This window comes from Taudactylus pleione, unplaced genomic scaffold, assembly GCF_031769625.1.
Source record: "Taudactylus pleione unplaced genomic scaffold, aTauple2 ptg000546l, whole genome shotgun sequence".
NCBI classification, from domain to species: Eukaryota; Metazoa; Chordata; class Amphibia; order Anura; family Myobatrachidae; genus Taudactylus; species Taudactylus pleione.
In genome coordinates, this window is record NW_028284948.1 from 1,342,260 (window position 1) to 1,356,933 (window position 14,674).

At 40.1% G+C, this 14,674-nt stretch overlaps 1 protein-coding gene across 6 annotated transcripts in view; it reads left to right on the forward strand.

Moving 5' to 3' along the window:
* The window catches only part of LOC148500820 (putative oxidoreductase ZK1290.5), a 179,050-nt gene extending 165,420 nt beyond the window's left edge, over positions 1-13,630 (forward strand). For 5 of the 6 annotated variants that reach the window (XM_088451306.1, XM_088451307.1, XM_088451309.1 and 2 more), the window contains one exon: positions 11,949-13,630. In XM_088451306.1, coding sequence (XP_088307432.1) covers positions 11,949-12,050 — 102 coding nt within the window. In that variant the 3' untranslated portion in view covers positions 12,051-13,630. The remainder of the gene's footprint in view (positions 1-11,948) is intronic. The other variant, XM_088451308.1, reaches the window with a different exon arrangement.
* The last annotated feature ends 1,044 nt before the right edge of the window (positions 13,631-14,674 follow it).

Sequence of the window (14,674 nt, forward strand, 5' to 3'; positions counted from 1 at the left end):
ATCTTTGTCTCATCTGTCCATAGGATGTTGTTCCAGAACTGTAATGGCTTTTTTGCATGTTGTTTGGCAAACTCTAATCTGGTCTTCCTGTTTTTGTGGCTCACCAATGATTTGCATCTTGTGGTGAACCCTCTATATTCACTCTTGTGAAGTCTTCTCTTGATTGTTGACTTTGACACATATACACCTACATCCTGGAGAGTGTTCTTGATTTGGCCAACTGTTGTGAAGGGGTTTTTCTTCACCAGAGAAATAATTCTTTTGTCATCCACCACAGTTGTTTTCCGTGGTCTTCCGGGTCTTTTGGTGTTGCTGAGCTCTCTCCGATGCATTCTTTCTTTTTAAGAATGTTCCAAACAGTTGATTTGGCCACACCTAATGTTTTTGCTATCTCTCTGATGGGTTTGTTTTGATTTTTCAGCCTAATGATGGCTTGCTTCACTGATAGTGACAGCTCTTTGGATCTCATATTGAGAGTAGACAGCAACTGATTCCAACTGCAAATGTCACACCTAGAATCAACTCCAGACCTTTTACCTGCTTAATTGATAATGAAATAACGAGGGAATAGCTCACACTTCTCCATGAAATAGCTTTTGAGTTGATAGTCCCATTACTTTTGGTCCCTTAAAAAGTGGGAGGCACATATGTAAACTGTTGTAATTCCTACACCGTTCACCCGATTTGGAAATAATTACCCTCAAATTAAATCTGAAAGTCTGCAGTTAAAGCACCTCTTGTTTGTTTCATTTCAAAAACATTGTGGTGGTGAATAGAGGCCAACATCTGAAAATTCTGTCAATGTCCCAATATTTATGGACCTGACTGTATATGTGTGTATATATATATATATATATATATATATATATATAGTCATCTCACGTCCCACTCCAAGAACGAGGCGGCACTCCCAAATGATCATGATGCAAAAAAAAACGTGTATTTAAATCAATTCAGTGACACATGTGTCACTGAATTGATTTAAATACACGTTTTTTTTTGCATCATGATCATTTTGGAGTGGGACGTGAGATGACCGCATGTGCTTAGGAAGGCACCCCTCCGCTGGTCTATTCATCCAGAGTGCCAGGCTTCCATGGGAAGTATATATATATATATATATATATATATATATATACATCTACACGATATGTCCCAGTAGCACTGGAATGTGGATGATTCCTTCAGCCAGTCCTGCTTTGACTGGTCTTCACAAGGGACCCCTGAATAAGGATACCATTGATTGGTTGAAAATAAAAAGGATGACACCAGATGGTCGACACAGCCATTCTCTAGTACATTATTACTTCTCTGGTGCCTTTCTTCCCTTTCCTGGGGGTTGTGACCTGCAGGGTATGTGGTATCTTACATGGGTGTAGTATAAAAGGTCGACACAACAAGAATGACTGGTTATGAATAACGACAGTGAAAAGGTTGACAGGACATTAGGTCGATCAACATTTTGTCGACAGGATTAAATGGTCGACTTATTCAAAAGGTCGACATTTAACATGTTGACATGTTTTTTTTAATGATTTTTAGGGTTAGGTTTAGGGTTAGGGTAAAATGTTGTCGACCATTTAGCCCTGTCAAGCTAAATACATGTATACAGAATGATGGTCGACCTAATTACCATATTGACCATTTTACTGTTGACATTCAGAATCTGTCACCCTTGTGGTGTTGACCTTTTATACCACACCCCTGTAAGATACCAGAAACCCTGCAGGTCACAACCCCCAGGAGAGGTTTAGGGTAAATGGAAGAAAGGCACCAGAGAGGTATTAATGCAGAGGTTCCCAAACGTGGTCCTCAAGGCTCCCCAAAAGTTCAGGTTTTAGAGATATCCATGGTTGAGCACAGGTGGTTAAATCAAATTGACTGAGGTACTAATTAAGCCACCTGTGTTCAACCATGGATATCTTTAAAATCTGAACTGTTGGGGAGCCTTGAGGACCGTGTTTGGGAACCTCTGTACTAGGGAATGGCTGGACAGATTAAGAAGATCTGCTAATTATCTTGCTACAGGGCAAATTTTGCCTATTGAAAAGTTCTGTTTAGCATTTCATTATAGTGCAACTAATCTGGAGTACTCTGAAGATCTACTTAATAGCTTGCTGCTGTGCAACTTACTTGTGTTGTTCAAGATATCCATTACCTGCAATTCTCTACTGTGGAAAATACTTGCTTTTTTAAAGAACTGGTCAGTATTTCTCTACAAGACAATTACCTGTGCATTCAGAAAACCTGTTATTTTACATCAATTTTCTACTGTGAAAATACTTGTGCTCTTAGAAAGAACTGTTCAATATTTTTCTACAAAGCACTTATATGTGCATTTAGAAAACCTGTTATTTGTCATTAAGTCTCTATTGTGAAAAAAACTGTGGTATATAAAAGAATTGTCCAGCAAAACATTTATCAGTGTTGTTGGGAAGAGCATACTCTTCAGTGCAAATTGCTAGTGCTATACTAAGGTTCTGGCTTGCTGTTTTCTAGATATAGTTTTAGTATTTTCTGTGGTGTCCAGCTCCCTTTAAATTTGTGTCTGTGATCTTGAGCTTACACTGCTTGGAATTTAAGGCCTGGCGGCTGCCAAGTTTCAGTGTATAATAGCAGTTCCGGGGAAGGGGGCTGTTATAGGTGAAGCACTCAGCAGGTGGGTTCTGTAATATTAAGATCACTGTAGGCACTAATAACAATCAGGCTCCGCAAATCAGTTTGTGTCATAACAAGGTATCTTTAAATGACCACATCTATAGTAGTAATGCGTTCTCGTCTGTCCCCCCAGAGGCTACCACTGCCAAGACACAGGGTAAGTAACATGGGGGCTGGGACAGGTCTGGTATATGACGGGTCATACAAATATAACACATCCATAAACTAATGTGGGTCTCCAAGGTATATCGGGATCCATTCCTTCAAAAAGTGTCGAAAGACAGGATTTTCTAATGTCACATATCGTAGCAATAGAAAATCTTCTATTGCCTCTATTTAGCATTAAAATGTCATTGGGTCAGCTGAGCGATGCTGGCCCAGCAGAGATAAGCTTAGACTTACCTTTGCACCATCCATTTGGGGTCCTCCTGGGTCACACACACACATTGCGCTATAAGTCTGATCTCTGGCAGTTCAGCAGTAATTTGAATGCAGTATGCAGAAATATGTCCAGTCCTCTACAGTGGATGTCAAACTGTTTTGGGAACCTTGAGTGTATTCTTACTCTCTCTGCTTTGATCTAACCTTGCTGTGGATAATGTGACTTTTCTATGAGACCTTGTTCTGTTGCTTTTACAGCTCATCCAATCTTTCTGGGTGATTCATCTGTAGCTGCTCTGGAACATTAATTGATGTACTCTGACAAATATCTAATGTAGTGAAATAAAGTAGCTTTCAATACAATGTCATCATTGCAGGGGGACTAGAGAAGATTACTTCCAAGCATTTGTTATAGAATGTTTAATTTTTTAAGTTGGTGACCTGTGATATTGTAATACAGGTGCAAATACATATATAGACAAACTTCACATGTGTCACATCACTAGGTTCAGGCTATCTTATCATCTTTATTCAAAACGAACCTTTGAGAAAGGCGCCAGGTGCATTGAAAACAAGTTAGGACAGACTATAAGAAAGAACTTAGATACAAAGATGGCATATGTATACATATGCATAGATACATAAGTCTTGCGGCCGACTTCTACATTAAACCCCCTTACAGTGAGTGCCCGGTACAACGCCCACTGCATCAATTTATAAGAAGGAACTATCCCACCGACTTTCTTTACAGAGGACCTTTACTTCCACTGACGGCATATAACATTGAGACCAAAGGGAACTGAAGAGTGGTTAGCAACATATATTCCGTTCATCACAGAGGGACGTCAATATCATTAGGAGACTCCGGGCCTGATTCAGCAAGGATCGCTATTCTGCGAATACGCACACAAGTTGCTAATATCAGCAGTGAAATGCAAATGCTTGCAATCGCATTGCGATCACAGCCTAACATAAGGACGCCCACTTCCCCTTACACACATCTGTATACTTGGGCAACATAGTGAATTAATCGGTAACATCGGACCTATACGCACAGTTAAGACAGGACAGACCTCACACTCAGGAATTGGTAACTTCAGTGCACGGTATGAAGCCTCAGGCTGCGTATTGTAGCGCAGTGGATAATTTATGCATGCCCCTGCAACGGAGTTGAGAAACACTGGCACACCTGCGTTTACCCAACCCCCCCCCCCCATCACCACCCACAAACGGCACTTCCTGTCAGTCACCCTGCTCTGGGTCTGCATAGCCTCTGCAGACGCAATTCCCATTGCAATTGCTAGTTCGATGCATACACGTGCACAGTGCGAATTAGTCGACCAATTGCGTGCGAATTAGCAGTTGCGTTCCTTGCTGAATCAGGCCCTCAGTCTGAGTCTCATTTAGTTCTGCAAGAATGCCACGTCCAAGATTCCTCTGGTAAAGATTTCTCAATGTCATCTACAATACACCAGTGGAAGTCTGATTATAAGATGTAACAATAGTTATTTTAGTATACATCTCTAATAGATTGGGAACAGCTAATTGACGTTCATTATTGTAATTCTAACCATATGCATACTATTCTGTCACATATAAGCTTAGTCTATATGCCAGTTTATTTTAATATTAAAGTTGTATGCTAAAAGTATTTTATACATAAATATGTAGATAATGTATTAAATGCATTTCTGATTGATTTTCTTTTTCATTTATACTAATATGAAAGTGCAAAGGGCCTGATTCAGAGCCGCTCGTAAGCGGCCGCTCGTTCGTTCCGAGCGATGTTTGCACAACTGCGCATGCGTACGGATCGTAATACGCATGCGCGAACCAGTCAGTGCGGCCGAAAATCGTTTGTTCGCTAAATAGCGAATGCCTGCTATTTTGAGTGACAGGAGGAGGCGTTTGTGGGTGGTAACAGGGGAAGGTGCTTGAAAACGGGGAGTGGAGATCAGAACGCAGGCGTGCTTAAAGGTCAAAACGGGCGTTTTAAGGGTGTGCATAATTAATACAGCAGCTTCATTGACCACGTCACTGGGTTATTTTTTAGTCAGAACTGCTCGCAAGATTGCGGTAGGAAAAACCAACCACAAGAATAGCGAGCAGTTCATACGCTGGTCGATGTACTTGATTAATCTAATAAATAGCGGACATGACATAGGATGCGAGCGGCCAGGGGGCGTAGTTTTCCAAAAAACGGCCGCATGTTTTGTTCGCTCGTTCAGACCTAGAGGCGTGAACAGACCGCAAAGAGCGAACGGTTCATTTGAATAGCCACCCCTTGTTTCTGAACGAGCGAGCGCAAATAGCGTCCGGCTCTGAATGAGGTCCAAAGAGCGCAGGCTTATTTTTCTTTTTTCTTAACTACTGTGACTGTACAAGAAGAGCAGCTTTTGCAACAAAACATTCAATGGAGAAAAAAATAATTCAGTAAAATGTGTTTATATTTGTTTTTATTTGGATCAGTTTAAGAAATATGAAGATGGTTGAATTCAGGCTAATCTGCATAGTTGGTTACTGTGAAATGATGTTTGCTTCCTCCTTTGAGCTTATTTGCTTCATACAGTTTTGTTGTTGGTTTAACAGATACTTGTCATTACTGCAATATGCTAAGTCAGTGCTGTCCAAATATTTCCATGTGGAGGACCATATTTCAGTTCTAAGTATGTGTTCTCAGGCCAAGTACTATTCAAAAAATGTTGTCGCTCAAAAGAGTCTGCGGAGCTTTCAGAGAAGATAGGGGCCACAAAAAGGGGTTTGACGTGCCGAACCCAATCCACAGGCTGCCAGTTGGCTAACCCTGTCCTAAATCAGTGTTACTTATATCAGCAAGAAAGCAGATAAGATAAATAAAACTGCTGATTATAAAGACAACCGTAGTAAAAATTGTACCATACTTATTTTTTTGTGAAAAATTGATATATTTATACAGTATTACTCTTCAGATACTTTTCGGACCTTTTTACTGCTGGCAACACTTTCTTCTCCTGCACACCCTTCACTCTATTGGCCTTTGTGACACTTTCCTGGTTCCATTCTTGTTTGCAGAGCTGCTTAATTGGGGCCTGGTTCAGAGTTGCATGCAATTCCGCCTGCACACGGATCTTGCGACTTTAAGCAGACTGTCCAAGTGTCTGGGACTGCAGCCCTGATTCAGAGCCGGATGCTCTGAAAGAGCGCTCGCTCTGAATCAGGGCGTTTTTTTTTTTTGTGGAGCGGCCTCCCGGCCGCTCGCATAGCTGTCAAGTCCATCGCGACCATCGGGCTTGCGACGAGACTCTTATGGTAGGGTCTCGTGGCCGGAAGCCCCAGAGAGCTTCTGGCTCTAATAGAGCCGAAGCTCTCTCACTGACATCACTGGTGAACTGGCATGGGAACGCCTCCGTTTGTGAAGCCACCCCCACGCCATGCCTCCAAAAGGGGGCGAGCTGTCGATCAAAATCGACAGCTGCCCCCTTTTGGTGCAAGACCCGGAGCGACGTAGCGCCCGTTGCTAGCCAGGTCTCGCGCATGCGCGGCATGCGCAGTGGTCTAACATCGACCCGCTCGCGAGCGCATAGCATATCCACTTCACAATGGTTCAATCGTTCATTATACTGTGCAGTGGATTATGTGCCCACACTGAACAATATGTCGCTCAGTGCAGACACCCTCCCTCATCTCTGAACATGCACATCGCTGTTCGTTGTCGGCATATTCACTGCACAATTAATGAACGATTAATGAACGATTGAACGATAACAATGTCGTTATCGTTCAATTGTCCATTTATATAGTGTAGTGGATATGTTCCTTAAGCCTTGGAGAGTGATAAAGTACCAACCAATCAGCTCCTAACTTACTTTTCAAACACAGTCTGTAAAGTGACAGTTAGGAGCTAATTGGTTGGTGTTTTATCACTCTCCAAGGCTTAGTACATCTCCCCCTTAGAGTCGTATGGATCTCAGACGGATCTCCACTTGAGTGAGTGGGCGTTATTGGATTGCAGTGGGGCATAGATCCGCTGACTCTAAATACAGGTGGAAATCCATGTTTATTTCCGATTGCGGCTTTTTTAGGTGCAACTCTGAATCAGTCCCTTAGTGTTTCTGACTATGTAACATTTTCCGCTCACAATATCTGTTGGGGGTCCCACAAGACTCTCTTCTTGACCCTCTTCTTTTCTCACTGTAAACCTGTTCTCTAAGTCACCCATTTGGCCTCCAATACCACCCCTGCACTGATGACATCCAAAATATACCTGTTCTCCCTGAACTCTCCTCTTCTGTATTATCTTGTGTAACCAACTGCTTCTCTGCTACTGTAGCTCCAGATGGATGTCCCAATGCTACCGGAAGCTCAATACATCCAAAACAGAGCTCCATAGAGGGGTTTATGTATCAAGCAGTGAAAAGCATGGAGAAGAGGACCAGCTTTGAAGTATACTACAGTATATAAAATAATAGGTAGCTGATTGATTCTATGGGCAACTTTTCCATGCTTTTCAGTGCTTGATACATAAATCACCATCAATAACATCAATATTTCCTTAGTCTACCTAACTAGTAGCCTTGATGTCACATTTGACTCAGCCCTCTCCATAATTCCTCAGTCTGTCTGCCACTCATGTCACCTCCACTTTAGAAATGTTGTCATAATATACCTTTTTTTCTAACCAACATGCTTCCAAACTCATTTCACATCATCTCTCGCCTCGTTTACTGCAACATTCACCTCACTCATCCATGTGCACTTTAATCCATTTTACATTCCACAGCAAGACTGATCTTCCACTGTTACGTGTTCACATCTGCCACACCAGCCTGCAAATCTGAACACAGGCTCCACGTATCCTCCAGAATCCATTTAAAATGACTTACCTGCAAAGACCTCAACAACACCATCGCCACATCTCAAAATTCTCTCCATCGAGCCCTCTAATACCCCTTTTACAACAAAATCCTGGGACCAACCTGGTATTTTGAACACTAGAAAAAGCCAGGTGAGACCCCTTTCACACTGCACCTACGACCCGGGTTATTCCTGGGTAGGTGCCGTTTACACTGAACCTGGGTCAGCCCTGCAAAACCAATGGATATAATTCAAAATGGCCTTTTTCAGGCTCACAAATATATAACCTGCCAGCACCCAGGAAGCTCTAATAAGTGGCTTTTGCGATGAGCCGGGTCCTAAAACCTGGCTCGGACCGTTCACACTGCCATTTTACCCAGGAATTCCTGGGTCCAACCCTGCTCGCTACCTGAGTTGGATTTCCAGGCCAGTCGACTAAGGTTTTTTCTCTCTACACTGAGGCGCGACCCGGGTCAACTCAGCAATAACCTGTGTTATTTGGTTTGTGATAAGGGGTATAAGAACTAGAGATGAGCAGGTCTGGTTCTATAGGAGGAATATACCCTTATAATTTCTTAATGTGGCAAGTAATACGCTCTCATTGCGTTTTGCCACATAGTTTATGTCATAATATATGTTGTTTTTAAATGTCTTGATTGTTGTATACCGGTATTAAGATTTTTTTACTTTCTTTATATATATAACTTAATAGTCCATTTTTATAAAGAATATACTTGTCAATTTTATTGCATACAAACTAATAAATATTTTCTAATTTATTACCTTTATTCCTAATTTTATGCTTTATTGCGCTGGAAGTATTGTTTGATTACTGCACATAAACATATTCCAACTCTGTCGGGCCTCTGACCTACTTAAGGGTAACATTCTTGGTTTTTAAAATTCCTAGGGGTTGTATAGTTTATTAACCTGCCATCCTGTCTACCACTGCAATGCCACTCTGTGCTATGTTGGAAGCTGAACTGCCACATGTTAGTGCCGCCCACTGCTTGTTCAGCCAGCTAGCTGGATGCAACCTTTTGGCCCTAAACTAGATGAAAAAATCAATATTGTGAGCTGTGAGGTGGTCAAAATTGACTGGAAATAAATGTTATTGAGGTTAATAATACTGTAGGAACAAAAACAGGCCCAAATTATGTGGGGTCGGCGCACATCCCTTCACATGCGACCCATCTCTGTTAACCCACTCTCACTCCTGGCTACAAGACTTTTCCTGTGCAGTTACCTGGTCACTGAATACCTTGCAAAGCATGATCAGGCTATCCCACAGCCTTCAAATTTTAAAACACCTTGAACACTCATCTGTTTATTACAGTTTACAGTACTCCTGCCTATACCACCCACACAACTATACAATCTCCACTCTGAGCTACACTCCTCTTGTTTCAGCGTTGCCCTCTTACAATTAGAATGTATGTTCTCTAATGAGCATAGCCATCCCTGCATTTATTTTGTCTATTTTATTTATGTCCTGTTTTCCCCATTGTTTGGCACTGTAGAGTGCTGTGGTGCCATGCAAATCTAAATGGTAATAATAATAATAATTTGTGTGGGATTTCTTCTCAAAGGGGAATATCATGAAAACAGTGTAATTTTAATGTAAACGGCTTGGATACACAATCCCAGCGCTGATAATGCTGGCGGTCAGAATCCCAGCAGAGTAATCCCGACCGTGGAAATCCAGACTCATGCAGGTAAGTATTCTAACTCTAATCCCCCTTTCCCACAGCCTAACCGATGCTCCCCACAGCCTGATCCTAACCCTCCCCTGCCACACCCTAACTCTAACCCTCCCCCTAATGCCTAACCACTATCCCTAATAATCACCATCGGGATCACAACCGTCGTGATTCCGGCATCGGGATTTTGTCCATCAGCATTGTCTGCGCTGGTATGGTGACTACATCCCATCTAAACTTGACATATAAAAGTGTATAGTTGTTAGTTATTTTGTGTGGATTCAAAATTTCATAAAAGGTTTATTGTTGGTATTGCAGCTGTTTCTGCTCTTTTCTCTTGTTCTCTGTAGTTTTCCATTTGCCGCAAACAAGAGGCACTTAGCATTATCACCAATTAAAGAACTCCTTTCCACTAAAACAACTCCTCTCACACTGAGTAAAATAACTGTGGGGTACATGTGTCTGGACACACACACTACCTGCTATATTCACCCCTCCTTGGGAGGGAGGTTGTTCCCATGGAGTCCTTTTAAATAAATAAATACAGCAATCAGTGCAAGTGTATCAAGAACTTACTGGTGGAGCTGCTGTAGTAAAAGAACTGCAGGGTGTTGATCCTTGGAGAATTGTTTACCTTGCCACTTTGAGTACAGCAGGAACTACGGGGTTCCCAACATGATAATATGGACATTCTAGTAGACTGGTAGAGAGGAATGCTGGGTTATTGAAATAAAATGGTGTCTGCATTGTCTATAATCTTGTTTACCTTATCCAAGCTGCATGAGTCAATCGAGTAAGACATATTGGGGTCTATTTAGCAAACCAAATTTCACTTATATCATACGTTTCCACATGATTATCTATCACAGCTATGTAGGAAAGGGTACATTATCTTCTCCTTTAATGAAAACTCCTACAATATCGCATTGTAGAGAGCAAGTGCTTAACGTTTCTGCTATTTAGCAAGCAGAAAAATGTTAAGGAAATCCTAAAAGGCTTACCTTATTTAACGCCAACTGAGAATGGCATTCTATGAATAAAATCTTTTTGTTACACAAAGACTGTAGGGACAGATGGATATTTTCTCTTTAGTCCCCGTAGGCTGTTGAAACTCCTCCCACTCTCCTCACGTCATGAGTCCAGTTTCAGTAGCATGTACTGCTCATATGATAAGTCTCTCTATGGATATAAAAATTAATGTGTATACAAATACATACATATGAAATATGAATTAATATATATATATATATATATATATAATACTGTGACAAGAACACTGGAAAAATGGTCAAGGGGAGATATATATGCCCCAGGTTTTTAGCTTCTGTCTTGTAGACAGAAGCTTATAAGCCGCCTTAAACAGGCCAGAATTTACTTTTATATTTTGTTTATATTTGTGCTGCTAATAAAAACTAGCTGAGGCTCCTTGTACCAAGCTCCTGGACTGGTGCACTACTACTTCGCTGTTGCATTAAAAGTGCAATCGTTTACCCCAAGAGATGGCACCCATACCCTGATCTTGCCACAAATATATATATAATGGAATAATAAAGGACGTTTTTACTGATGGAAGTCTATTGAGTGCTGTCCTGTGGGATCGTTATATATAATATATATATAGATATAGACATTTATATTTCGTATCTATACACAGAACAAGTTAGTTTTTATATCCATAGAGAGACTTTTAATATACGGGCCTGTGTGCTATCCTGTGATTATGCGCTATACAAGATAGAGGAAGTCCATCTTTTCGGACATCTGAAAACAAAGCTGTAGGGGACTTTGCAGTGACGGCGTGTTAGTCATAATCGTTAGTCATAATAATGGCCAAAAATAATCTAGCTAATATTGTGATAATTGAAAAATAGACCCTATTATGTTTATTAACATTTAAAGTGATAATAAGAAGACATCCCCTCAGCACTTTCTTTTGGTTCTTCTTTCTCTTTTTCTTTGTTTCATCCTTAACCACAGATGCACTTTTTGCTAGTTATAAATTGATTGCGCAATTTAACTATTGCATAGTATTAAACTGAGTACATGCTATACAATATATTGTAGAATATATCATTGCAATGCGGTTCGGAACAATATATCATAAACATCCCCCAGTAAAGCAGGCAGCGTGGGAGAAAGATCCATGGAAAATATAAGTGTGATACATAGGGTGATTGTATGTTTGGTTCGTGTTATTCATGTTAGGGGTGTAAGGAACTCCTGAGCTTACATTTAATATAGATACCCCCTGTAATTTGAATATATTTTTTGTTTTAAATATTGTCATTTAAAGTAAATGTATCAGTTTATCGTACGGCGTAAGCCTGGGACCCATCAACATCTCTTATGACTAATCACTGGCACTGTCTCTCACAGGTGTTTGACTTTCATCTGCAGCATAATGACATGGAGCGAATATCCTCATTGCACAGTAACAAGAAGCTAATCCATCTGACCTACCCATTGTGGAGAGGATGAATCTAGAATCCAAACACAACTTTCAAAACACTGAAGACCTCATTATGGAATGCACATACTAACTACTATCACATGAATCCCTTGTGTGTTCAAATGTAATGCTTGGCAGGACAGCAAGTGTGTTAATGTTAATAATAATTACAATGAATGTTGACTGTCTAACATCTCTCTTGCTGTTTCTTGGTATGCAGTTGTATTGTTTTAATATGTTATGCTCGTCTTTAATCCCAATTGTTTAACCTCCGTTGCTATACTGTATGCTTGGCCTATAGTATCTGTGGTTCTCTAGCCATTGTGAACTGGTTTCCCAGCATATAGAAAGCCACAGGTTGAGCACCTTTAACCTCTGCTAGGAAACAGTTATTTTCTTTTGGGAGAAATAAAATGTGAATTTATTTTCCAGTACTTACATTATTTGTGTGTTCACATAAACCTTAATTGATGCCGTTATTATTCTATTGGTGCCTTTTACATTTTCTATAAAATTGTGGTTGTTTTTTAACCATATGCTTCTAATGCATAATAAACTGACATGACACTTGTGTATTTGCTGCTGTATACGTGTCAAAATGAAATGCAATATTATTATGTTTATGATTGCTCCAACTTCACTGATTATTACAATGTTGTATCCTTATTTAAAACTATTATGACAACTAGTAGTACTGGTCAGTCTCACAGGTAATGTAATCAGATTAAAAAAATGTTGGATTAATACATGAATTATTGCAGTGTATTCATCAGAAAATACTATTATGTGCTGACATCTTACACAGATGCTTTGTGCACTGGCAGCCGTCTGTCATTGATTAAAAAAAGTGTCATGTATCTTCATAGGGGCATTATGAGATTGAACGTAATGACTGAACAAGTGTCAGTGTAATCTTGACATTTTCGTAGGGAGTTGTAGGTATATGTATAACCGTACTGGATAGTAATAGAACCTTGAAAGGTGACAGACTGAGGACAGTCTGCAGAAAAGGGAGTGCGCACCAAAGGCTAAATGTAAATCTTACATATAATATATTTCTCCTCCCGTGTTATTCTTTACTATCTCTGGGCCTGATTCAGCTTGGATCGCAGTTGCTAATGTGTACGCTATCGGTCGATTGTTGCATACAGTGCACGCGTATGCATCACAGTGCCGTGTGCGTGAACTCACCATTGTGAACGCACAGACTCCACGCAGGGCATTAGCAGATTTATTGACGGGCAGAGAGCGTTTGGGGGTGGGGACGGAGGCTTGCCTGTGCGTTTAAATGCCGTTGCATGGGTGTGCATAAATTAGCCTGAGCTTTCCACGTGACCTGGAAAGTTAGCAATTTGTGAGTAAGGTCTGACCTGCCTCAATGCTGGGTGTGGGTTCGATGTCCTTTTATGTGTCCGATGTTTGGCCTGGTTTCGGCAGTTTTATGAATGTGAGCGTAGCCAGAGGGCGTGTATATTTTAGCCGTGCGACGGCATTGCAAATGCAGCATTTGCATATATTCGCCTAAGACCTGCCTACAGAATTGCACACAAGTTATCAACTGCGATCCAAGCTGAATCAGGCCTTATGTACTTCATTTACTACATCAATGTTCTGCAATGCAATGAAAAAAAAATATGGGGCTATAATAAATTTGTTTCTTGTTAAATCTGTTTTTATTAAGAGTTTTCAAAAGAATTATACAATGAAATGATAATACTTAAGGTATAAGCCAGTATACCGAAAAGGTCAAAAGACATCAAATATGAAACATCTGATATAGAGCAGAAACATGATCAACATTACAAATAAACAGTGCTATAAACAGTTGTGTTATATATCTGAAGATCAGTTAGTATATGTCTTGCACATTTGTTTTATGACAGACATAGAATAAATCAATTATAATAACATTATGACCTAGCTGAGGTCAAACTTGTATAATAATTATGAAACAGATTAGTAAGACTACAGTGGGGGGAAACAATGGACAAGACATTCAACGAAAATAAAAAGAAATTGGATAGGAAGGAAAGGGAAAGGTGTAGGGAAGGAGGGAAAGGGCCTGGTCATACGTACATTATTAGAGATCACAAGTATAATGTAACATCATGATATCATCTCATATAAATGTATAGCTTCATATAAATGCCAATAACAGAACTCTATCTATCAATCTATTATAGGCATTGTGTAACATAGATCTATCTATCTATTGCAGGTATAGTATAGCATCAAAGGATCATCTCAAATAGTTTTATCACGTTTATATGAGTGTCAATAGCCAATATCCATCCATCTTAGATTTGCAAATATTTATATATCAGGAGTAATAGAGACATAAGCAAATAATGACAAAGTAAATATGTATAAGCTGTCCTTAATATTAATTTCCATAAACGAGATGAGAGAATATTACACTTCTACATGCGTAGACTCCAAGAGTTGTCTAGACAAGAACCACTCTGTGTGTTTAAATTTTTTTAGAATGTGAGTGCGAGATGGAGGATCTAAGGATTCTATATAAAAATACCATTTAGAATAGAAATTTTTAGCTTCTCTATTGACATCCGGAAAGGTGTCTCTCCTATCAAAATATAGGAGCTGGAGAAGTTTTAGTTTCACTTCCGAGATTGAAGGAGAGGACATTTTTGTC